The 24,658-nt window shown below is 34.7% G+C and overlaps 1 protein-coding gene across 2 annotated transcripts in view; it reads right to left on the bottom strand.

Moving 5' to 3' along the window:
- Window positions 1-1,599: 1,599 nt before the first annotated feature.
- The window catches only part of ZAP3 (protein), a 30,979-nt gene continuing 7,920 nt past the window's right edge, over window positions 1,600-24,658 (bottom strand). Inside the window, exons 3-9 of one of the 2 annotated variants that reach the window (XM_085948997.1) lie at window positions 22,967-23,638; window positions 19,640-19,779; window positions 19,329-19,517; window positions 16,998-17,237; window positions 14,635-14,689; window positions 10,246-10,358; window positions 1,600-7,602 (exon numbers count right to left, since the gene is read on the bottom strand). In XM_085948997.1, coding sequence (XP_085805123.1) covers window positions 7,441-7,602; window positions 10,246-10,358; window positions 14,635-14,689; window positions 16,998-17,237; window positions 19,329-19,517; window positions 19,640-19,779; window positions 22,967-23,638 — 1,571 coding nt within the window. In that variant the 3' untranslated portion in view covers window positions 1,600-7,440. The remainder of the gene's footprint in view (window positions 7,603-10,245; window positions 10,359-14,634; window positions 14,690-16,997; window positions 17,238-19,328; window positions 19,518-19,639; window positions 19,780-22,966; window positions 23,639-24,658) is intronic. The other variant, XM_085948998.1, reaches the window with a different exon arrangement.

Consider the following 24,658-nt stretch of genomic DNA (forward strand, 5'->3'; position numbering starts at 1 on the left):
GGACAGACATAGTGGATAGCCAAAACTTTGGAATTTCCGGAGCTGTTGTGACAACGCTGCTGACCGAGTATCTGGGCAAAGGGCATTCGTTGTGGTGCGATAACTGGTACACCGGTCCACAGTTATTCAAACACCTCCATGAAAATAAAACCAATGCTTGTGGGACTGTACGTAAGAATCGCAAAGAAATGCCATGCTTCAAAAAGCTGAAAAAGGGGGAGACAGAGGTAAAGTCAAACAGCCCATTGTTGGCTCTCAAATGGTGTGACAGAAGAGATGTCCACATGCTTACAACCATGCACGATGACTCCTTCGGTCCAACCGGTAAAACTAATTTTAGAACCGGAGAACCCATTATGAAGCCAAAGTGCATCTTAGAGTATAATAAAAATATGGGGACTGTCGACAAGGCCGACATGATGCTCAGCAGCTTGTCGTGTATGAGGAAATCTGTGAAATGGTACAAAAAAGTAGCATTTCACATGATTGACCTCTATTTATTAAATGCGTTCTATATGTATAAATCTGTTACTGGTAGTAAAAAAACTTTAGGAGAATTTCAGTTAGTCGTGATAAAACAATTAGTTGCTAAGTACGCTGTGAAAATCACGAAAACTCCACAACCCAGACCATCGACTAGTGAAAATCCATTGAGGTTGTTGCCTAGAACTTTAACAGATCATTTGCCGCAACACATTCCGCCCACGGCAAATAATAAAAAGCCCAGAAGACGCTGTCATGTGTGCGGAAATTCAAAAATTAATAAAAAAAAAACATCTCTATCTAGATATATGTGTTGTATTTGCAATGTGGCTTTATGTCTCAGTCCGTGTTATAAAATCTACCACTCTTCAAAACAATTTTAAATGTGTAAAGTAAAAATAAATAATATGTAACTCAGTAATAATATTTAATAGCTGTTTAAGTGTCTGCCTAAAAGTTTGTTTAGTCTAAAATTATTGTGCTATTTTTACGACCCTACTCAGGGAAAAAACATTATGTGTGATTTTATTACCATTTGTGAAGTGTTTCTATACTCGCGTCAAGCACGAGCGTGACGAATAACAAAATGCAAGCCTTGCAGTGCTCCATATACATAAAACAAAATGGCGGAAATCTTATAAATGGTGAGTCTTTGTATAGAATTAATTTCTTCGGATATTTTTGACATTATGACTGATTTATTACGGTTTTTTAATGTTGTAAAATAATCTGAACATGTCTAGGCGCCTAAAGAGCCATAAAACTCATTTTTTATTGCCATTTTTATTATGAAACACAGAAGATAAATTAAACAAAAACCGTCACCGCGGAGAGTGAATTCGTCATACTACAATAGGCCGCGAGTGCCAGGTTAACTGGTGGAACTGCATTGTGTATTCTTGATTAATTTAATAAAATGTAAATTTTTTTAATACTTATTCCACTTTTATTATTTAATAAATCTGGACCGGCTTCTTCCCTCTGTCCCTCTGAGGTGGACGAAACCGGTCCAGATTTATTAAATAATAAAAGTGGAATAAGTACTAAAAAATTTCGCGTTCTATTAAATTAATCAATAATGGTATTAAAACTGGTAAAAATAAAACAACAAAAAAATGTAAACATTAATGTTTTATTGAAATTAGAAAAACATGCCTGAGTCCGAATGTTTATTTTACAGTAATATTTGTTAGGATTTCTAGCGGCCTACAATTTGCTTATTCTAATAGAAACATGATTATCAACAATAAAATTGTCTTCAATGCATTGAGTTTGTATAATATAAATCAAAATTACAATTCACACAGTTCTGTTGTACAAAAATGTATAACACTAGTGCACACGATTTCCTGATATCAAAGGCAGGTTAAAAGTGAATGAGACCCTCTTTATAATACATCAATTCGAGGAAAAAGGAAAACACAGTTAACGACCAATCCTTCTACAACCGAATCCTTTCAATTTAAATATAATCCTCGAAATTCTTTTGGATTTAAGTTTTGTATTAAGTATTCCATTTGAGTCGTTTTTCGCGACCCGGGTTTCATGTGTAGTTTACCTTTTGGTGAGTGCACATAGTGCCTGGTCGCAAAAAATGACTCAAATAAAATGGTACAAAACTTAAATCCATTAAAATTTAAATTCAAATTCCATCAAGTACCCTCGGTCGATAGTACTATTAATATTATAATCCTCTGAATACATGAGCAGACTCGTAGACATAACGACCCGATTCTCATCATTAAATAGCAATTACAGACAATTCAGCGCATCTATTCTTACACAAGACTGCTATCGGCAGCTATCGAGGGTAGTTTTTCATATTTTTGTATCGAAGTATTAGCACTTATTGTAACAATTACAATAAGGTAGTTGTAATTGTTACGATAAGTGCTATGTATTAAGAGCATACATAGGTGAAACGGCAAATAATTTTCAATAGGTGGGACGAAATTCCGCACTCATCGGCAGTCGAGGTGTGAGTACGTCAATTTGTTTTGTGATGGCGTCGGAGGAATATATTCTTATATCGTGTAAAGATGACTAAAAAACGTTATGCATGTAAAAAGAAAACATGTCAATGAATATATTATTATATGTTTCATTCGGCACGCGTCATTTGCACAATCCGTGCGTCGCATAGTTACAATCTTTTTAGACCATGCCTCAGCTGAGACTTAGCCTTAACAGCACCTCTCTTGGCTGCGCTAATTTTCGAGCGAGATAGACAGTTTTGACTGTTTAGACGGCTAACTTATTCTAACAATTATAACACTTCGATACAAACATATGAAAAACTACCCCCGATAGCAGTCTTGTGTATAGAATAGATACGCAGGTACAAATTGGATCGTCTCTCGCATGTTTTGATTGGTTCAAAACATACATTGTGTTACCAACGTTAAAATAACTATTGATCAGCCTGGTGACTACACCAAACAGTCTCCCATCATATTTTCTTACTTCAAATGTCACAACAAACTATTGGACATTGTATTTTGACAAATACATAATAAGTTACTTATTATTATTGTTTACTTACATATTTGTTTCATTTTATTGTTTGTTAAAACAATGAATAGTACATTAACAGCGCCTCACCCCAATCGTCACAAATTGATCAGTTGATCGGTTGAGTTGTCAGGTCAGCAAGCTTGCTCTGTGTCCGGAAACTTGTACGTATGCAGTTCGCCGTATCACACTTCGCCGTGAAATGTTGTATTGGAAATATATGGACGTATATTAAAGACCGTCCAACTTCTTGGGGTCGTATAGTACTGAGATAAAATTTATCTATAAATAAAACACGGTTCTTGTCGGTTTACACTTTACAGGAAGCCAGCAGCAAACAAAATTTAAAAATAGCCGATATACTGGATTATTGGTTAGGTTAGGTTTTCATTCTGGAATTTTGCCAAAATCAAATTAATATTCATATTGAATCTAATAAAATTGGAGACCGTATAGTATACAGTCATCTCTTTCCAACAAAAAACTAACGGCGGACTGTGCTACGGTGAAATGTTTTACGTACAATTTACATGTAACCAGCTTGCTCATGTAATTTGAGTAAATGCTCAAGCACACACAATATAATCGTAGCAACTTTTAGCAAATTATGCTGCGTGTGCTTGCAAAAATTTGATGTTAAAATTGAGTGTGTACACTATAATATTCTGTCGACCTTTGAAGTTGGCAGTTTACAATACACCACAATTTATATATCATTCGATACTACTCGCTAGAGATACCATAAATTAACATTACACAAATTAAAGTAGACATACTTCGACCACTCTTTCCACCGAAACATTCATTCGTAGATGTAAAAATTATCCTCAGAGTGGTCGCAGTGCATGTCCTCGTACAATATCCACTGAGTCTACGTTCACATCCACAAAATTATTCACAATCCGGCCTTACAACACATAACATCAAAATTAACTTACTACGAAAATGATTCGAAGCGTTCTTTTAATAAAGAATATCTTATGATACAGTGAAAAATTATTTAAACGGAAATGAACTAACATTTAACATTCTTATACGTAAAAAAAACTCTCCAATACCGTATTGACCTGAACACAAGCTGTCTGTTGTTTTAGAAGTTATGAAAGAAGGAGAAAATATTGTTTTTGTACTGTTAATACGACTGCCGATAAAAATGGGATTAGCAGTCAATCTGAAGAATTAAACAAGAGATTCAACACAACATTAACTCAAAATTCTAACAAAATCTTTCACATTCAGTTAATGACAACAAATTCGCATGTGGCCCTTACAATAGAACCTCGATATAACAAACTAATGTGGGTGAGGGGGTGTCGTGTTCGTTATATAATAACACATCCTGTTTATTCGCCTTCAGATGATATATCCGGACACATCTACTGTGAAGTGATAATAATGTACAATTTCGACGCAGTTACTTTCGGTCATCTTGCTTTGAAAAACGAATCAAGTTTTGTTTGCACAATTACGAAAATGCGTGTAATATTAATATTTTAATTTAGTTTAAATATTAGATTGCAAAATGCGATCTTTTCACTAATGACTTTGTTTGTGGGTGTGTTGTTTCGTCTTCCGCGCCATCTTCACTTCACTACTCCATTCTCATTTTTCAAGATCATAACTTCATCTGCTATTTCACTTTCAGTCATGATTCACCCAGATTCACTTTCGTCTATCGTATTAGATTTTTGGGTTTCCACCACGTGTACTTCTTCCTTCTTTCCACGACGTTTAGGGCTCGTTGCAGACGCCATTATCAAGAGAAACGTTGAGGATAGAAGAAGTACACGCGGTGGAAACCCAAAAATCTATGAACGATAAAAAATAATCGTGAAAGTCTTAAACATTATACACTTTCATCTACTTCTAACCATTGTAAACTTATTGAATTCAGTAATAAATGCATCCATTTACTTCAAGTAAACAAATGAAACCGCTATGCAGCAGTGTGAATTAGCAACCAGCGTTGCAAACGTCAGGGCTACAAGCAGTACGGCAATATAACTTGAATTCAAGTGCGGAGAACATTGTTTACAGGTAGCGACACGTGGATTTAACCATGTATAACGTTAATAGAATGTTTTTAACAATTTTTACATTTGATTTTTCATATTTTTTCTGTTATATTATTGAGGTTCTACTATATTTCATAGTAAACAGACATGCCATCTGTCAAATATCTGAGACGTCATAAGCAAAATGTCGTCATAAATGAGTCCGGGTGAGTGCTCTTAACCGGTGACGTGATCCGACTCATCATCCGTAAGATTGACAAGCTATTGCTAAATACCCACGTACTTTCTTGCTCGATGGTTTCGTTCGATCGAGAAGGTTGACTTGGAAGCATGCTCATCCACACGCTCGAGCAGCTCGACACAAGACGCTCAGTCAAAGCGCTACACGTTGAGACATGCTCAAGCGAATTTCTGTCGAACAAGAATTACGGACCTTGAATCTTTTTCGCTTCGAGCAACATGGTACACACATTGAGGCATGTTCGGATGAGCATAAAACCATCAAACAAGAACATGCATAAGTACTTAGCATAATATGATTGTGTTGAATCTGTATGTGCGAGCTCACTTATAATATTCAAGTCAATGCGGCAATAAGCCATATTAGATTCAATTATTTATACTAAGGACATTAAGTATGTAATTTTAATACTTAATTATATTGCAATATCTACATTCGCATATTGCTTCACACGCTTAAAACCCTGTGTATACATTTCAAGTGACTTTCACCAATAATAAGTGTATAACCTGGCAATTTCAAATTATCAATAAACATTTTCCACTAGCAGGAATTTGCCGTAATCGAGTATTTAAAGCGAATTTGAAACATTCAAATCGATTGAAAATCAAAAGCGAAACGGACATTCGTCGGGTTAATAATGCACAGATATTCTATGTCCATTAATTATTACCGAAATTGATTTATCAAATACAAAATGTGCATTTTAAGTTGTCCACTGATACAAACAGCCAGTCGTTGTGTTTTACCCCTCGACCCTTCCGCCGTAGGAAATATAGAAGCCCGCCTTTTAGCATATAGAGAAAATCACAACAGCTAGCGGTTATGTCAGCGGACACCATATACCATGCCTTTACGCTGTAAAAAATGTATTGGAGAAGATATTGTCACTTTCAATTTGAATCTTGGACAAGGAACATTTCAACACTTCCTACGTAAAAGGCCGTTTAACTGTGTTTTTGGCTATTTTAACTTGACTGCCTTTTATTAAATAATTTTAATGATAATACAACAATGATAATCGAAAAAAAACAAAAATTCAATCAAAATTATCAATCAACTAAAAAATTACGATTTCAGCATTAAAAATTAACGTTGTGGTGTCATTAAAATTTATTAAAATCGTACTACTGAAAAGTACCGTTTTGCGGTTACGGCTTTATACGTAGGAGGTGTCGATTTGTGCACCAGCCCATTATATTATGTATTTGAACGAGACAATATGTTCTCAACTGCTCTATTTGTACGTACAATATTTTTACAGCCTAAAGACATGGCGCAGACGGGCATTACGTATAAAACAAATTAAGTAAAATCCAAATATAGAATATTATATGTGCCAGTGGCGAAGGGTGGAGGTAGGCTGTTAAGATCCGCCATAAATATTGCACACTAAACTTTGTCAATCATACATACTTGTTTTCATTTAAATAAGACTACATTTTACAGATGGTGTTGGTTAGTTTTTAAAATTCAATTAAACCCTGCGAAAACCAAGCCATAAAAGATAATAGTCAAAAAATACACGTATATCTATAAAAAATCTAAAATTATGCAATTAAATCATACATAAATTTGGATATTTTATAGATAGAATAATCATTTTTATCTATTATAGTTTGGTTTAGGCATAGCTTGATGAATTAAAAAAATGAACCAACAATATGTGTAATACGTATTCTTAATCTAACGAAAACAAATAAGTAAGAATGAAAAAATGTGCACAATTTTGTCATATCGCCTAAAATATACCAATACTATTATGGTTTGGATAAGACAGGGTTTAATTGATTTTTAAAACCCAACCAATACCATCTGTAAATTGTAGTCTTATTTCAATAAAAACATATACATTTGACTGAAAAAGGTTAATGTGCCCTATTTATGGCGGATATTAACAGCCTACCTCCACCCTTCGCCACTGATATGTGCATTATACCATAAATATACTCTAAAATACCTTAATAAAGACTAAATATACCTATGTACATATTATGTCTATTAATAATAATTAAAATTTAATCCTCAATCGATTACAATCTTTCAAATACAATTTTCAATAAAACTGGCATACTTGAACTGACTTATCAATATTAATTGACTATTAGTGTTAGTCACTCGCACTGTGTAAACACGGCTTAAGGTTACGTTGGTATCACCGAAGATATGACGTGACGCACCGGAGGCTTGCTAGTATTTTTTGTTGACCCGCTCGATGTACTTGGTCTGCGTGAGGGCGCCGGAGCCCTGCGTGGGATCGGTCATGCGCTGCCAGTTGGTTTGGCCGACCACGAATCCGATGGCCCTCATCTTCTCCTGCTCGCGCTTCTCTTCTATGTCCGCCCAACGTACCTGTAACGCATTCATTACATTAGCAATCAGCTCAGTATCCAATCAAAAAAGAATATTCATTCGTAACCAGAGGCAGGAGTGCCTATAAAGGTTCAAATACATTATGATCACGTCACGTACTGTCACATGCTGGTACGGCGACAATTTTGGTTTCGTCATTCCGCAAAATATTTTCAATGATCACTATCTCTATAAATTCAATGATGGAGAGTGCCAACTCTAATGTATTAGTATTTTGAATTATTATTCACTATTCACGTAATACCCCGTTTATACGTGCATGGATTTACTGCTGACAGTATGTATTATGACGGCCATAACAAAAAAAATGCATGTTTAAATATTATCGTGCAATTGCAAGATTGCATGCATGGATTAAAATAGTTCAGAAGCTTCTAAATTTATAAGTATGCGATATCTGCATCTACGCAGTAGAACGATAGTGGCGAACCTGCTGGAAAAAATACGAACTACACGGCGCAGAATATTATTTGACGTTTACCGATTATCTACAAACCTGTCAAATAGCACCATACAATGATAACATCGTGTCTCGCTTACGCTTGAAGAATGAGATTGGAGAGACAGTCAGCACTTTTACATAGTTTTATATAATATTATAGTTTAGAATACACACTATTAGTGAAAGTATATCCATGCACGCGTACAGGTGCTATTTGTTCAATGAAAACAAATAAGTACCTTTGACAGACAAAGTTTAGTATGCACTATTCATGTCAGATTTTAATAGCCAACCTCCACCCTTCACCACTGCTTAACATTATATAGTAAAATACATTCGGTAAAGCTTTCTATTGGAGTTGGCAATTGACTTTGATTTTGAGAAAATAAAACAATTTGCAAACTAAATTTGCCATGATGTATATATTATCTTGGTTCCATTAATAAACAGAACATGAACAAACAGAACGGTGACAAAACAGAACTATGACATTTCAGGAAAAAAGATTTAATATTGAAATAATTGTCATATCCCTAAAATGTTGTTTAGATTTTTAATAACACAGGTTTTCAATACACCGTAGAAAAAAAAACAAATCATATAATTTCTGAATTTTTAATCGCTGGAAAATCTCAATTAAACGGGACTCAACTCGGTGTTGCCAGCAAGCTAGGTATATCTCGTCTTAATCAATCTAATATGTTGAAAATGCTTAGGTGACTAGGTACAACGAAATAATGAGTTTAATAGATTCTGTGGAGTTGTGCATGATTATCAAAATCAAGCAGATAAATTGAGGTTTTTACGCCGAATGCCCAACATGCAGTGATTATTATATATATTTCTTTTATAAACTTAAGTTTTATAAGTATTTAATTAAGAATAGAAATAATAAACTGATCTCTGCGAGTACTCATGTACCGGCTACTGCTATGCAGTGGCGAAGGGTGGAGGTAGGCTGTTAAGATCCACCATAAATGGTGCACAGTAAATTTAGTCAGTCATACGCGTTTGTTTTCATAGAAATAAGACTACAATTTACAGATGGCGTAGGTTGGTTTTTAAAATTCAATTAAACCCTGCGAAAACCAACCCATAATAGATAATAGTCAAAAAATACTCGTCTTTATATAAAATATCCAAAATTATGCAATTAAAATCTCACATAACTTTGGATATTTTATAGGTAGATTAATATTTTTTTTCTATTATAGTTTGGCTTAGGCAGGGCATAATAAATTTTAAATAATTACAAGATAAAAATAACTTTTTATATACGAAGTTTTTAAATTTTCTGTTGAATTATTATGCTCAATATGCTCAAACTTGTACTTGATAATGAAGTAAATAAAAAAAAAACAAACAAATATAGAATACTGAAATGTCATTTTGACATTTCATTTTGATTTCCATAGTAGCGCACGTATATGTTAATAATTTAGTTGCTGGGACCACCCCCTTAGCAACCAATAATAGTCTTACTTTTTACGGATTTTTCTGAAATAACTTTCCATACAAAACAGAATTAACTGAAAATGAATTCAATTCTGCTTAAAGATGGCTAAAAGTATTAAAAGAATGCATTGGCATCGTGTTCTGATATATTCTAAAGGTTTTAAATGTCTAGCTAGTCGGGAAGTTAGTTAAAAATCGATAGCAAGATTTGTACTGGACAAACAACCACCGGACAAACAAGAATACGAGCTAATAAAAACGTTGTAAAAATGAACAAACAATACGTGTAATATGTGTTCATAATTCAACGAAAACAAAAAAAATGAATGAAATAGTGTGCACAATTTTGTCGTATCGCCTAAACTATACCAAAACTATTATGGTTTGGTAAGGCAGGGTTTAATTGATTTTTAAAAACTAACCAATATCGTCTGTAAATTGTAGTCTTACTTCAATAAAAACAAATACGTATGATTAACAAAGTGTAATGTGTACTATTTATGGCGGATCTTAACAGCCTACCTCCACCCTTCGCCAATTGCATTTATAAGTGGGGATTATATCCTTCTACTTTATTTGAGTGTGTAGAAATCCAAGCCACAGATATTTCTTGACAATATGATTTTTTGTTCGCGTTTTTCAATTGGTATTTTTATGTTTTCATACGATTGAATGGCTAATTCGCCCCTTGGGTACCATCATCGGGTAACTTGCAGTATACTTACAGTTTTCTTTCCTGGTTGAGCAGTCTTGGTTGTATTCCAGTCGTCTAGCTGTAGGAAATCTTCCATTGTGCTGGCGGAGGGTCGCAGTGGCTTGCTTGTTCCGTCCAACAGCGCTGCAACAAAAGCAAACATCACTTAACATCTTCCACACTCGTAATTTTAACATCTCGCAGACAGAATGCGGTTGAAATGGACACTTGTACGATCCACTGGGAGCTATACAAAACCATCTCCAACAGTATTAAGAAATACCATTGGATAAAGACTATAACTGACGATTATTCTGTGTGAGAAAGAAAAAGGGAAATAATTCAAAAGCCATTACTTTTCAGGAGTGCATTAATTAAACTTGTATATTTTCTCCTATACCTATGTATGCATATCGTGGGTTAGTGCAAATATCGTCTGCTTAATCTACAAACCGGCTAACAACATTTGGGCAAATTGTTGAGGAAGGAAAAATAACATAATAATTTAACTATCGAGCAGAATTTAACAATACCAAAATTACAAATAAGCTGCACTATGAATTAAAAAACTATTTTAGTTTCGCTTTTATATATAAAGAGTTCCATTTACGATATTTGAAATTTGTCACCTGCAGTTAGCTGTTTTGTTTGAAGTACGATAACGCATTTATTTATAGGTTTAGGAGTTTGAAATTTTGTGTGAGCCATCGAAATCTCATTTTTGGTCAAAAGTGCAGTTGGCTGGTTTGCAGATTACGCAGTCCGTCTATATGTTATATGTTTGTAGATAATCTAATTTTATTGATTCAAATCGATTGAAAATCGAAAGTAAAATGGATATGAAACACATCATGTACTTGAATGAAAAAATATCTTCTGTATTACCGTATTTGGACATATTATGTACCTATAATGTCTATAGCAGACAGACGTTATATTAACTCAGTGACGAATGGTGAAGGTAGACTGTTGACATCCAACATACATAGTGCACACTAGGGAATGCAATCCCGAGCCAAAATTCTGATCCCGGGATTTCAGGATTACAATGGGACCAATCCCGGGATTGGCATTTTTTTCCATTGTTAATATAAAATTAATAACATTGATAAAATCGGTCAAAAATAAATCTAGTATAATTTATACTATTTAAGACATTTATTGTTAATATTGTATACGTTCAATCTTGGAAATACATTAGTTTAATGGAGTAAATAATATTGTAATATAAATAATAATGTGAATTTAATATGAGATTGCTGTTTCTGATAGTAAAGACTTAATGAATGGGTTAGCGAGATTTAAAATAGTAAAGCAAATCATGGTGTACTTATGGCCTTTCTTTCCACTTCATTAATCTAATTAGCCAGCCAAATATGAAACTGCCGTAAAACATATGAGATCATGGTGGAATTACTTTGTTAATAGTGCGAAGCATTGTTTTTTTCCAATCTTTCTCATTTTTATTAATTTATGTGAAAAAATATAATGAATCGGCAACTTATTCTTCTGCAACATCTTCTTGGCTACGTGAAGGAAGCGCTGTTGGCGACTAAATGGGAAGAGCTTGTTAGTTTATAATGGAAGTGCGGTTAAAAAAGGGAGGAGCATGTTAGTTCACATTTTTAACACGTAGCCAAAAAGATGTTGTCGTACTATACACATGGGTATTAATCAAACTTCATTGAAACTCAGTTTATTTCTAATGTAGTTATTTGTTATTAAAAGTATTTTTTCTGTTATATTTCCGTTTTTATTTTATTTTCCATAAAAACTGATAAAAAAATCAATCCCGAAAGTTTCGGGATTATGTTTATCATTCCCGGGATTCATAGGTATCGAAAATAGCCCGAGATCCCGGGATTGGAATCCTTAGTGCACACTATACTGTTTCAGTCATATTTATTTGTTTTGATTGAAGTAAGAATACGGCCTATAGCGTCGTGAGTCCCAGGTTTCAATTCTGGGTCTGGCAAGTACACATCATATTGTTTTTCAATTTGTGTATGAGTCGGAGTAGGAACCTAATAGGTTGAGCAAGTGGCTGACATCCATTTCTCGTAAAAAAAAAAATCTGTTAATACAAAACCTCCACTCTGTGGAGGCCCATATGATCTTATTAGGATCGGACATGGTCGAAAAAGGAAAAAAGAATACAAATTGCAGACGGTATTGGTTAGTTTAAATAAAGCCCAGCCATTAAATCATACATAAATTTTGTTATTTTAGTTTGGTTTAGAGGGTTTAATTAAATTTTACAAACTAACCCAATACCACCACCTGCAATTTGTATTCCTAGTTCAATGAAACAAATAAGTACGACTGACAAAGTTTAATGGGAACTATTTATGTTGAATCTTAACAGCCTGCCTCCACCCTTTGCCACTGCAATAACTGCACAGTAAGCCATCGATATATACAATATTATGGTTAATTTGCTAATCTTAAACGACTCATCTCCCTTTTAATTTCACACACATAATTCAAATATAGATAAGCTGTCATCAATTTTATCGACGCAGTTCAACTGAAATCCACAAAACACATGTTACTTAATCCACTGACGCATAGTCAAGAAAAATGAATGTGGCTCTACACATTTGCTACATATGGTAAAATTGTCACCAATTTCTAGGGACGTTTGATTGTCGTATTGTATCAATAAACTTCAAAGACAGAAGTTTGGACTATACACCTAAAGGGATCCTATGACATAAGTAAGATACAGGCCTGGTTTGACATTTTGTTATACAGTATGTATAATGCAGTAGCGAAGGGTGGAGGTAGGCTGTTAAGATCCAACATAAATAGTGCACTAAAATTTGTCAAAAAACCAGATTTTTTGTTTTTATGAGAAATGGATGTTAGCCACTTCCTCAACCTGTTAGGTCCATACTCCGACTCATACATAAATTGTATTTGCCAGACCCAGGAGTCGAACCTGGGACTCACGACACTATAGGCGGTATTCTTACTTGAATCAAAACAAATAAATATGACTGACACAGTATAGTGTGCACTCATGTTGGATCTCAACAGTCTACATTCACCCTTCGCCACTGAGTTAATGTATGTGCAGTATTTACCGAAATTGAGTTATCATACATACATACATAGTAGATAATGGTCAAATAATATTAGTTGTTCATCTATAAAATATTTAAAATTATGCCATTAAACCATATATCATTTTAGATATTTTTATAGATAGAAAAATATTTTTTACCGATTAAGGTAAGGAAGCGCTTGATGAATTTTAAAAATTAACCAACACCATCTGTAATATTATGTATTCTTAATTCAACAAAAGCAAATAAGTATGACTGAAAAAGTGTGGTCTATTTATATCGAATCAGCCTAACTCTACACCTCGCCACTGGTATAATGTGCCAACATGTTATTTAAATATTCTAAATAATGATTGTTTGCTGTACACATCAAGTGTACACTTTTATCTCAATGTCGTCCAATTCCCTGACAAAAAAATCTCACAAATACAACATTGTGACGTTTGCTAAAAATGTTACCGCAATGCGAACCGATTTGAAGATGACTCAATCAGTCGCCTTGATAATGATTTAATCAGCTTCACTTGTATTTATTATGACACCATAGGAGATAACTGATTATTAAAATAAGATTAAAAACATTCAGACCATATTTAAACAGTTATTTTTTTAGTGTCATTAAGTGGGATTTATTGGACAATTAAAAAAAAAAGTGTGTACTTATGTACGCGCGTCAGAAGTTATACTTCTTTGGCGTAACAAAACAAAAACAAAACTTGTGATAACCTAGATTCTTCGTAGCTCTTAATTATCTTGTTAAATTACACACGTAAGAAAACGGGCCGCTTATTGAAGCGCCGTTGGTTTATTTCTATAAATTTTAACTTATATTACTAAATTATATAATTATTTATCGTTGTTTTTATTTTTAAAGTAACAACTGCCACTATGACGTTTAATCGTTTGTTTACGTAAGGAATTGCAAATGGCCGACAATAATAAATTCGCTGCCTAGGCAACGGAACAATTCCAAACTATAATATTATACTGTATAATCGTCACGATTGCAGTATCATACTGTGGCGTAAAGGTAGTGCGTTCGGCTGATAACCGAACAATCGGTGGTTCGAATCCAATCGAGTGCGTTTTTTTTCGTGTGAAAAAATAAATTATGTGTTACATGTCACATGCCAAAAATACACTGATCTGATTTCCCAAATGTGCCAAAAGAAGTATAACTTCAAAAAATGGGAAAAGTATAATATTCTTTTGACCAAGTTTCTAATGAACATTGCAATTCGATTGAACAATGTAATAGGAGTTGGTTCATGGGTAGACAATGCTGAAAGAAATATAATACAAATTAAAGGCGTTATATAAGTATTAATGGCTTGTCGTATTGTTAGACATACCTAGCTTGTCAGTGTCATCCATTCGGTCCCACTTGGAGGAAAATGCAGACGGCACCTGTGACATCTCTCATCTTTAGCGCAAAGTTACAGGCTAAATAAACTCATGGGGGATTCAAAATTTTCTCATTAACACATTTTTTAAGCACACACCACAGAAATAAAACAAAACAAACAAACCGAACGTGGTAATATACACCACGAAAAATCCATCAGAGTGTAGGGTACTTATCCAAGATACGGCATTGTAGATTCACCTTCAGAAGCTATTGCATCAAAGTGACATACATATTATATTGTCACATCTTACACCTGTGCCACAATTAATTACATGTGACAATTGTCACCTTTGTACCACTATATTATATAACAATATAAACCATTACACAAAATGATAAAAGGAGAAAATACTTCTACTTTAATGATAAATATTTGCCATAAAAATGTCACAAAGCTGTAAAGATAGGCACACACTAAGCAAACAGATTGGAACAACATTTTTATAATAATTATTATCAACAAACTGGGCAACTTTATGTTGCCTCAAATAATTAGTGTGTAACAAGCAGTTAAGTGGGTCCATTCTATACACAAGGTGGCTATCAGCGGCTATCAACAGTAGTTTATCATATTTATGTATTATAATTGTTACAATAAGCTAGCCGTCTACACTGTCAAAACTGTCTATCTTAGCCAAGAGAGGGGCTGTTAAAACATGGCGCTTTTTTTAAGTTTCGACCAGGCCTGGGCAATTTTTTTGGATGAAGGACCGTATTAGGAATATAAAATGAACGGCGGGCCGCAAGTAAAATACTATTTTAGACATACATTATTTATTATCATGAAAAAAGGATTTCAACATAAAAAAAAATGATATTTTAATGTGAAGAACGAAACATTTTACATTTTTTAATTTCAGGTGTTAATTTTGTAGTTGAGATTCTTAAAATTGCTTGGAAATGTTCATCGGTGATGCTTGATCGTAAAAAGTTTTTATTGATATTCATGATTGAAAATGTTTGTTCACATAATTATGTAGGTTGATCCAAAAATAAGCAACATTTTTCATGAAGAATCTTTAAGTTGTTCGAATCTGTCCGAATTAAGAAAATTTGCATATTTCTTCCAACCATGTCCGTTCCTAATAAGATCATATGGGCTTCCACAGAGTGGAGGTTTTGTATTAACAGATTTTTGTTTTAACGAGAAATGGATGTCAGCCACTTGCTCAACCTATTAGGTCCAAATTATATTACTTCTCGATGGTGCAATTCATGCATATTTAAATTTTATTTTTTAAAAGGCGTTAAAATGTAGAAAAATGTAAACTTTTTTCAGAAATATGATTAAAGCTTGTGGGCCCCACAGAAATACTCCCGTGCCCGCAGGCCGTAGTTTGCCTACGCCAGGTTTAGACGGTTAACTTATTGTAATAATTAGCTGCTCAATACATAAATATGATAAACTAACGTCGATAGCCGCCTTGTGTATAGAATACACCCAAAGGAGTTTATTATATTAATAATATTACTTAGCAACATTCTATTAATTACTTCCGTTGAACAAACATATTTGCTTATGTACATTAAATAATAACATATAAATTGAAAATAATGACATTTCTATGCTTCGTACACTGTAATAATCCATTGGTTGTTATATAACTAATTTATATCTCGACAAAAATACTTGCTTACAAGAATGATACCAATTTGGAAGAAGAAAAAACCAAACCATTACCACTGGTATATTGAAGACCTTCCGAATTGACGAGTCTCTTCATCGGTATCTAATTAAACCCTTTAGGCAGAAGCGAATTTCGGTGAAAGAGACGTAGATTATAATGAGTATTTTTTTTTATTTCCATTGAGCTTGGTTCTGCTTCGCTACAGAAAAAAAATATATAAATTTTAAATCAAACCTCCGTGAACTCAAAATAACCTATTCCAATTTTTAACCAATTATGTAAAAATTTAATATCCCTGAGTGGCATTTTAGATAATTTCTATTGATAAAGTGGCCCTGAAAAAAATCATAGACGATTCATGTCACTATAAAAAAGGATGTCAAAAATACTGAAATGCCTGCAGTTACTCTGGTCGATTATTGTCGTATAAGAAATGATTATGTAATCTTCAGCCCCTGTCCGGCTGTAGTTTATCGAAATAAATAATAAGCAGTGCTTGGAACGCCTTTCATCGCATCGAAGAGCCATCAGCAAATCGTAAATACATAGATTATACCAAATAATTATAAAACTAGAAGAATATAAGTTTGAAAGTCCAAAAAAACATTATATGTGTCGGTATGACGTCCTGGCATCGCTAAGAATGGCCGGTGAATAGTTAGCCTCTGAATAAACTCACCTCCTCTTCCTCGTTTGGCTGGGCATCCTCGTTTTCGCCCACCTCCTGGTCGGAGACGTCTTCCATCTGCACGTGGTTGATGCCGGCAGTCTGCAGGAGGGTGGTGGCGTCCAGGAGATTGCTTCCGTCGGGCGTCTCCTGCCAGCCGCGGCTCAGCGCTTGGATCTCCTCCAACGTTCGATCGTGGATGTTGCGTTTGAAGCACGACTGCGGGTCGGGGTCCATCTCGCACATGTACACCTGAAAAGGATCACGATAGATAATAATTCTGAGCCCCAGATGTAATATTGTGTTACTGACAAGTTTGGTCTGATAAACAGTGTTTTTTTTTTTGCTTAGATATAACTTTCAAATAAACTGTCAAACCGAGCTGTGATACTGAACTCACTTTTTGACGATTTAGGCCCTTCGCTCATGGAGAAACTAAAATCCGGCAAACTGGTTGCTGATGGAACTCATAAACTGGCCGATGACAGATGCTTTGCACACGGTGCAACTAAAACCCTTTTACAATAATATCTTTACGGGAATATTTTGAGAGCCTGTAATTATACAGGCAGGAGTATTTCTCAATATCTGCCACATATTTTAAATTAAAAATCGGTCAGCCCATCTTTATCTTTTGACGTCTTGACTTGTTCAGTTCAGTGCTACCAATTTTGGTAAGAAAATATATTTTTCATCGAATCTACTGATATCGGTAGGTACCACTGTTTTATGGAAAACTGGGAGACTAGCATGTTGCGTCTCTTCGGTTTCGGTCCCAAACGTTTTGAAACTGAGAGATTCCAGTCTTGCCGTCAGTGAACCGCCATTGAAATACATTAGCTGATACTGGCTGGAATTTTAGTTTCAATCGCGTCTTTTTTTGAGTATTCTCTTGAACGGAAGGCCTTATGACCAGTGTTGAAAACTGTCATTCACAAAAATATACCAGATAGGGTAAGAAAATAAGCTAAATGGCAGAATAAATAAAATTACAACAATGATCGAAAAAAAATATTATTTTACAACTAATAGAATCATAAATAGGTCATAAGATTTAAAATGAATGCAGGCAAGAAATTTAATCATCATTTTGTATGTCAAATTTAGTGTATTTATTATAAGATGTGTATATTTGTCTTGATTTATCTATCAGCAACGCAGCGCAAGACATGCACAAACGCACACACATACTCAACACATCAACAAGAATGAACGTCCAGAATGCACTTCATCAAGAACAGCCGCAGTGTCTATATGCCGAAAATCATTTACAAATGTTAATGCCATGTTGTGAATAAAAAAAAAATTATTGAAAGTAAATTCTGGCTTTAAAAAATACCCTTCATAATGCAAATGCACTGCACTCCTTGAATTTTTTTATAAACATCACTCAACAGAGTGAGTTGTCGAGGTTTTGCATATAACGCTACAATAATTACTGTCATGTTGTCTATGGTCATTGATAGACCATAGACAATGACGCAAACGGAAATGCAACAGTTGCCTTTCAGCCTTCCTATAATGTAGTTGACACGCCCCACTGTTCCTAGTCTCCCACCATATCTAAATTCCAAATTAATATAAACCTTTTAACTCAAACTAAAATCAATGTGATAGTCATTTCTTAGTGCGTGTTTATCCGAACTTTATTACTATAAAATAAAACCAAGAAAATACCAACTCCGTGTATTATTCATCACTGCCCGAATATACCGTGTCACACACACTCAAGCAACCTTCAGAACTTAAACTTAACATCGGGGGTAAGAATAACACTACGTTCATCCCCCCGATAAAGTGCAGGGAATGTGGAATATGGGCGTTACTCGTTTATATAGACAGTTCCATCTCTAGTTTAATGTTAAAACTTATTATCATTGTTAACACTAACTTATAACAATGTCAACTGTAGACCTTTATTATGAACAGTATATATTGATGTACTTCGTTCTCATACTCGTATAGCATATTAGAGCACATCAAGACTCCATGTGCTAATTCGTTACCTTACTTTGAAAAGGTTCTAACTGACATTTTGGCCTAAAATAACTTTTTGGTGTGAAAAGGTTCCATTAGCCATATTCTATCATATACGTTCATTTCAGAGTAATCTATTGTCAAATATGGGAATTAGCAGTATGCCGGAGTTCTATCTACATGTCTTTTTATATTGAAAATATGACCATTCCAAATTTCAAACACTCAGCTCAAAACATGGTCAAGTGCAATTAGAACCTTTTCAAAGTAAGATAACGAATTCTATTTTTAGTCTAAACAAAATTAAACTAGGGTCATTAAGGAACCTCTTAAATGGAACCAATTTGAAGTACAAAAAGAAATTACCTTGAAGTCAGCCGTTTTAGCAGCATTCAACATATCGTTGAAGTGGTGCAGCTGATCGTTGACGCTGTCCACAATGATGAACGGGAAAAAACCCTCGGACACCGTCCTCCTGAATGACTTCTGCAGCAACGTCACGTAAGTTTTCTCCATGGCCTTGTCATACTGGTATTTGCTTTCGGGGGTTAGTTTCTAAAAATAGATTTACATAATTACTTTCACGTGATTATTATGCCAGTGTAAAAAACATAGATTTGAAAGAGATGGACAGATTCATTTTGTTGTAATGTTAAATAAAAAAATTGACACAGTACCTTATCTTTATTTTCGGTATTCTCAACTTCCGATATGAAGTAATCGTCGAGCGATAAAATCCGCAAGTCGGAGCCACCGTTTTCAATTTCCCTATCCTTTATCAATTTTGCTAAATATGACTTTCCGCTACCGGGTAAACCTACAAAGAAAAGAAACAATATAATGCAGCAAAAGAAAGTCGAAGGTAAATTATAACTATCTGAAATCCCAAGCGGAAGAAGTTATCTAAACAGGCTTTTTACAAATACAGTCGAACTTGGTTATTACGAGGAAGATGGGACCGACTGAATTTGCTCGTTATAAGCATTACTCGTTATATCGTTATATAACATTTTTCGCACCACGTTCAATTTAAGCATAGAACATAAAAAATCTGAAAACCATCGTAAAAATCCCCGAAACAAGCATGGCATTCATAAACTACAAAATTGTTGTTTATTGTAATGAAGTGCTGAACCGCCGGCGCTGGTAGGTGCCTACTGACTTCACAAAGCTTGGATTTTTTACATACAATTTCAACCATATGTGTGGATACTTTTTCAATGTTGTCGGCGAAAACACCAACTAGGTACTTAGACACTTAACTAGTGTCATAAACGTAATCCGATCCCGGCAGCATCGGTCTAGTTAATTGCCCGGTCGGATTTTATTGCTTAGGGTTGAAAATGTTGTTTTTAAACGATCGACACATTAACAGTTTTGCTCGGTATATCCGAGAAGTAGCTCCTTATAAAATTGAATAAATGTATGGAGAAAATCATAAACTAAAATGTCAACGAATGTTTCCTCATTACATCCGAGATCTCGCTATGTCCGTGATTGTAATAACCAAGTTCGACTTTATAACAGATCAAATGTTTCCACTACAAATATTACATACTGGGAGCCGGCTTAACTTACTTCTCACGGGGTTTGGTTGTATACCGTTCCATCGAGACTTCATAAAAAGGATGATATTACAAAACATCTGTGTCATGGAGTTTTAAGCCAGAACCACAGAACAGATTAATAGTTTTGAACGTGTCCGGAAACTTGTACATATGCAGTTCGCCGTATTACACTTCACCGTGAAATGTTGTATCGGAAATATATGGCCGTTTATTAAAGACCGTCCAACCTCTTTGGGTCGTATAGTACATACTGACATAACATTCATGTCTAAATAAAACACGGTTCTTGTCGGTTTACACTTTACAGGAAGCCAGTAGCAAACAAATTTTGAAAATAGCCAATATACTGGATTAATAATTTTTAGGATAAGTTAGGTTTTCATTCTTGAATTCATGAATTTTGCCAAAATCAACTTTGAAAATTGAATTAATGTTCATATTGAATTTAATAAAATTGGAGACCGTATAGTATACGGTCATATCTTTCTGATAAGAAAGCTCACGGCGAACTGTGCCACGGTGAAATGTTTATTTTTTTCTATTTGCATTTATGTCTATTTCCATGATCGTAATAACCAAGTTCGACTGTATTAATAGTTGTTAGCCATTCTCTGGTCCGAATCAAATACATGTTCAGAGAACAACACGTCAATTTGAGACAATCTAGAGACAGGCATTACTCAATCACTTGTGTGCCATATATGCAATATTTTATGAACATGCACATCGATTATGGATAAGAAAAAGGGCGTAAACCCACACAAATCGAATTTTACAGGAAGCACAAAAAGGTTTTTGTTATGGTTTTCGGTCAAAGTTAAAATACAAAATAGACATAACCGTAAAGTGCATGATAATTAATAATTTGTTTTTAATATCCCTAATCTGATATTAATTACAGAGTTAATTAAAAAAAAAACCAGCAAAAATGATGGTTAAGTCGTTTTTCCCACGTCACTTACTTCTTTTTTTTTTAATTGCTAGCTAAAGAGATAATAAATCAGCATCGGCTTGCATCGTTTGGAGACAACGTGTATTTAGTCATGTACAACGTTCTTATGCAATAAAACCTATTTTGAAAAAACTGAGGGTTACACCCTTTTTTCCTTTCTAAAGTCGACATCATATCTTAATTACAAAAAGGGGGATATATTATAATTATAATCCCAAGTTACTCTCAGGTAAGATATGACTGTCTGTACCGATTATTTTGCATAATAATACATTGACGAATGAATAGTTTAGCATGTTTTAAGAAAGTCCAATTTGAATCGATTCAAGGTAAAATGGACACAATATGTTACGTATTTGAAGGAGTCAATATTTACTCAAATTAATATTCTATCAGTGCATCTATTCTATACACAAGATTGCAATCGGCGGCTATCGAGGGTGGTTTATCATATTTATGTATTGAGGTGTAATTGTTACAATAAGTTAGCCGTCTAAACAGTCAAAACTGTCTATCTCACTCTAAAAATTAGCACAGCCAAGAGAGGTGCTGTTAAAACATAGCATTTATTGTAACAATTACAACTAACTTATTGTAACAATTATAATACCTCAATCATGGCCCCCACAAGGGGGGAGCTAACAGGGCTCTAGCCTGGGGACCCGGCCTCAGGAAGGGCCCGGCGCGGCCAGTCAACCAGATAAGTAAGATAAACACACCACACAAATTGGCTTTAATAGTAAAAAAAGACGCTATTTTCCTTCAATAATGTTATTACTTAAAATTATGTGGTTGTATGATAAAATTTTTAATTGTGTATTGACACTCGACAACTCCTTAATTCAAATGGATGTATTAAAATATACAACAAAAAACACTAAACATACACATTAATTTTACCGCATACACCATTTGGAAAACGCTACTGTAGAGCATTACACTACATTTATCCTTAGAGATAGGTAGGGGGGCCCGGTTCAGGATGTGAGGGCCATGACCTCAATACATACGTAATATGATAAACTACCCTCGATAGCTGCTGATAGCACTCTTAGGCCTTGTCCACATGGCGCGTGTCGCACCACGATGCACTACGAGTGCATGTGGACACCTCAATGAGGTCACCTGTACCTCTACCGCGAGCGACAGTAGTCACGGCGCGAGTGCGTGTGGATGGCTCAATGAGGTCACATGTACGTAACAAATGTTACTACAAAACTGCCAAACAATCCAAGTGAAGAGATCTTCACGTTGGCAGTATGACGCTGCAAATTTTCTAAATGCGACAAAATTGACTTTTGTGGCAATCAGGTGGGACAGTCTGATGGTTGAACCGACCTAAGCAGCTCTACCCTTTCCATACACATTTTAGGACATTCCCAGAGGATGTAGGTGGTTGGCATCCTGTATTTCTCCCGAAGCAAGAAATACAATGTTATGAAATTTTATCTTAAAAAAATATTAAAAACACAATTCCAAATTACCTCGAAGAATAATGGCAATTTTCCGAGGCCTGACCTCACGGCCGGGTGTCTCCAAGAGATCATCAATCATCACAATGGTATTACCGATAACATCATCATCGGGAATCTCGATGACCTCCACGGGCACTTCCACAATTTCAATAATGTCTCCAGACTTATCCTGTTTATTGCGTTCCCTCGAGTTGCTACGCCTGTCATATTTGTCTCGCCTGTCATTACCGTCGCGTCTGTCGTAGCTTCTGTCTCTATATCGGCTCCTCTCACTGTCTTTATTCCTATCATCGTCTCTCGTTCTATCATCGTTCCGATGACGACTTCTTTCGTCCCTTTTCGAATAATCTCTGTCCCTTTCAGGATTTCTATCGCTACGACTGTATCGCTGACTATAATTACTACTCCTCTCAGGGAAGTCGCGATTCCTGTCGTCTCTATCCCGTTCTCTTGGTCTTGCATCCGTGTCTCTAGGTCTATTGTCCGCGTCTCGATATCTGTAGTCCACATCTCGTATTCTGAGATCAGTGTCTCTAACTCTAATGTCGGTGTCTCTAGCTCTAATGTCGGTGTCTTGGAGCCTATCGTTGTAAGGCAGCTTCCCTCGCTCTCCCACTTTCAATAAGTCCTTCGGCATATGGCCATAATCAAACATTTTGACTGGTTCCAGGAAGTCATAGTCTGGAAAATAAGTTTGATTGGTTGCGTTGATTGAAACACAATTAATATTCATTACAACATAAGTTTTAAGTGTCGACCCAAAAGGTAATTAACTTATACATTAACTGCCGTATGTACATAACATCAAATTAGCTTCAATCTAAATACTGCCAATTTGTATGCATGAATGTAAATATTAGTGACGTCACAGCCTTGTTAGTTTATGACGTCAAACATGTCACACGTTAGTATTAGGGCCATTTTTTTTTTAAATATTTATTCCCTTATAATAAAAAAAATAGAAATTGTCAAGAAGCGTGGAATTAGTGTCCGAACTGCACAGTATAAATTGAATAGTTAATATAAACTATAAACATTTTTTTTACTACTTTACAGTGTTTTTATAATAGAATTGAATATCGGAAAAAGTATTCCCAATAAATATTTATTGAGTTATTAAACGGCAACATAGGTTTGTTTCCCGCAGCTAATTTCACGTATATTATCTATGGCTAAGTTCATTTCTATTATGCGATTCGGACTTGAATTATTTGACGGTAATGAAAAGGGATTTACATATTATGTAATGACCTCTTTATAATATTATCATTTATACCAATCACCCTACGACAATCTTAATATTACCAGTGTGATTGAGACATTCGTCTTGTTTATTAGTTTTATTTCCATCTTATATCGGAATACGGGAGCATTGTACTATCTAGATTCTAGACCAGTGGTTCTCACGTGAAATTTAACTGTGGCCGCACAATTGACATTGACAGTCCTATGGAAACGTCTGGTGGCCGCACCAAATTTCACTTTTGTTGTGATTGAAAAAATTAAAGCTAAATTTTATTTACTAAAAAAATAGATTAATTTATATATAGACAAGTCCATTTAATAAAAGACATTCGAACATATTAGTACATATCTATTTATTTAAAAATAATGCAAATGGAAACTCCTGAATACTCCTTTTTTTCCAACTGGCTTCGATATTTGTTTTTTATGAAGTGCATTACACTGAATGATCTTTCA

This window comes from Rhyacophila brunnea, unplaced genomic scaffold (genome assembly GCF_057557595.1).
Source record: "Rhyacophila brunnea isolate RB1 unplaced genomic scaffold, BYU_Rbru_1.0 scaffold_21, whole genome shotgun sequence".
Classification (NCBI taxonomy): domain Eukaryota; kingdom Metazoa; phylum Arthropoda; class Insecta; order Trichoptera; family Rhyacophilidae; genus Rhyacophila; species Rhyacophila brunnea.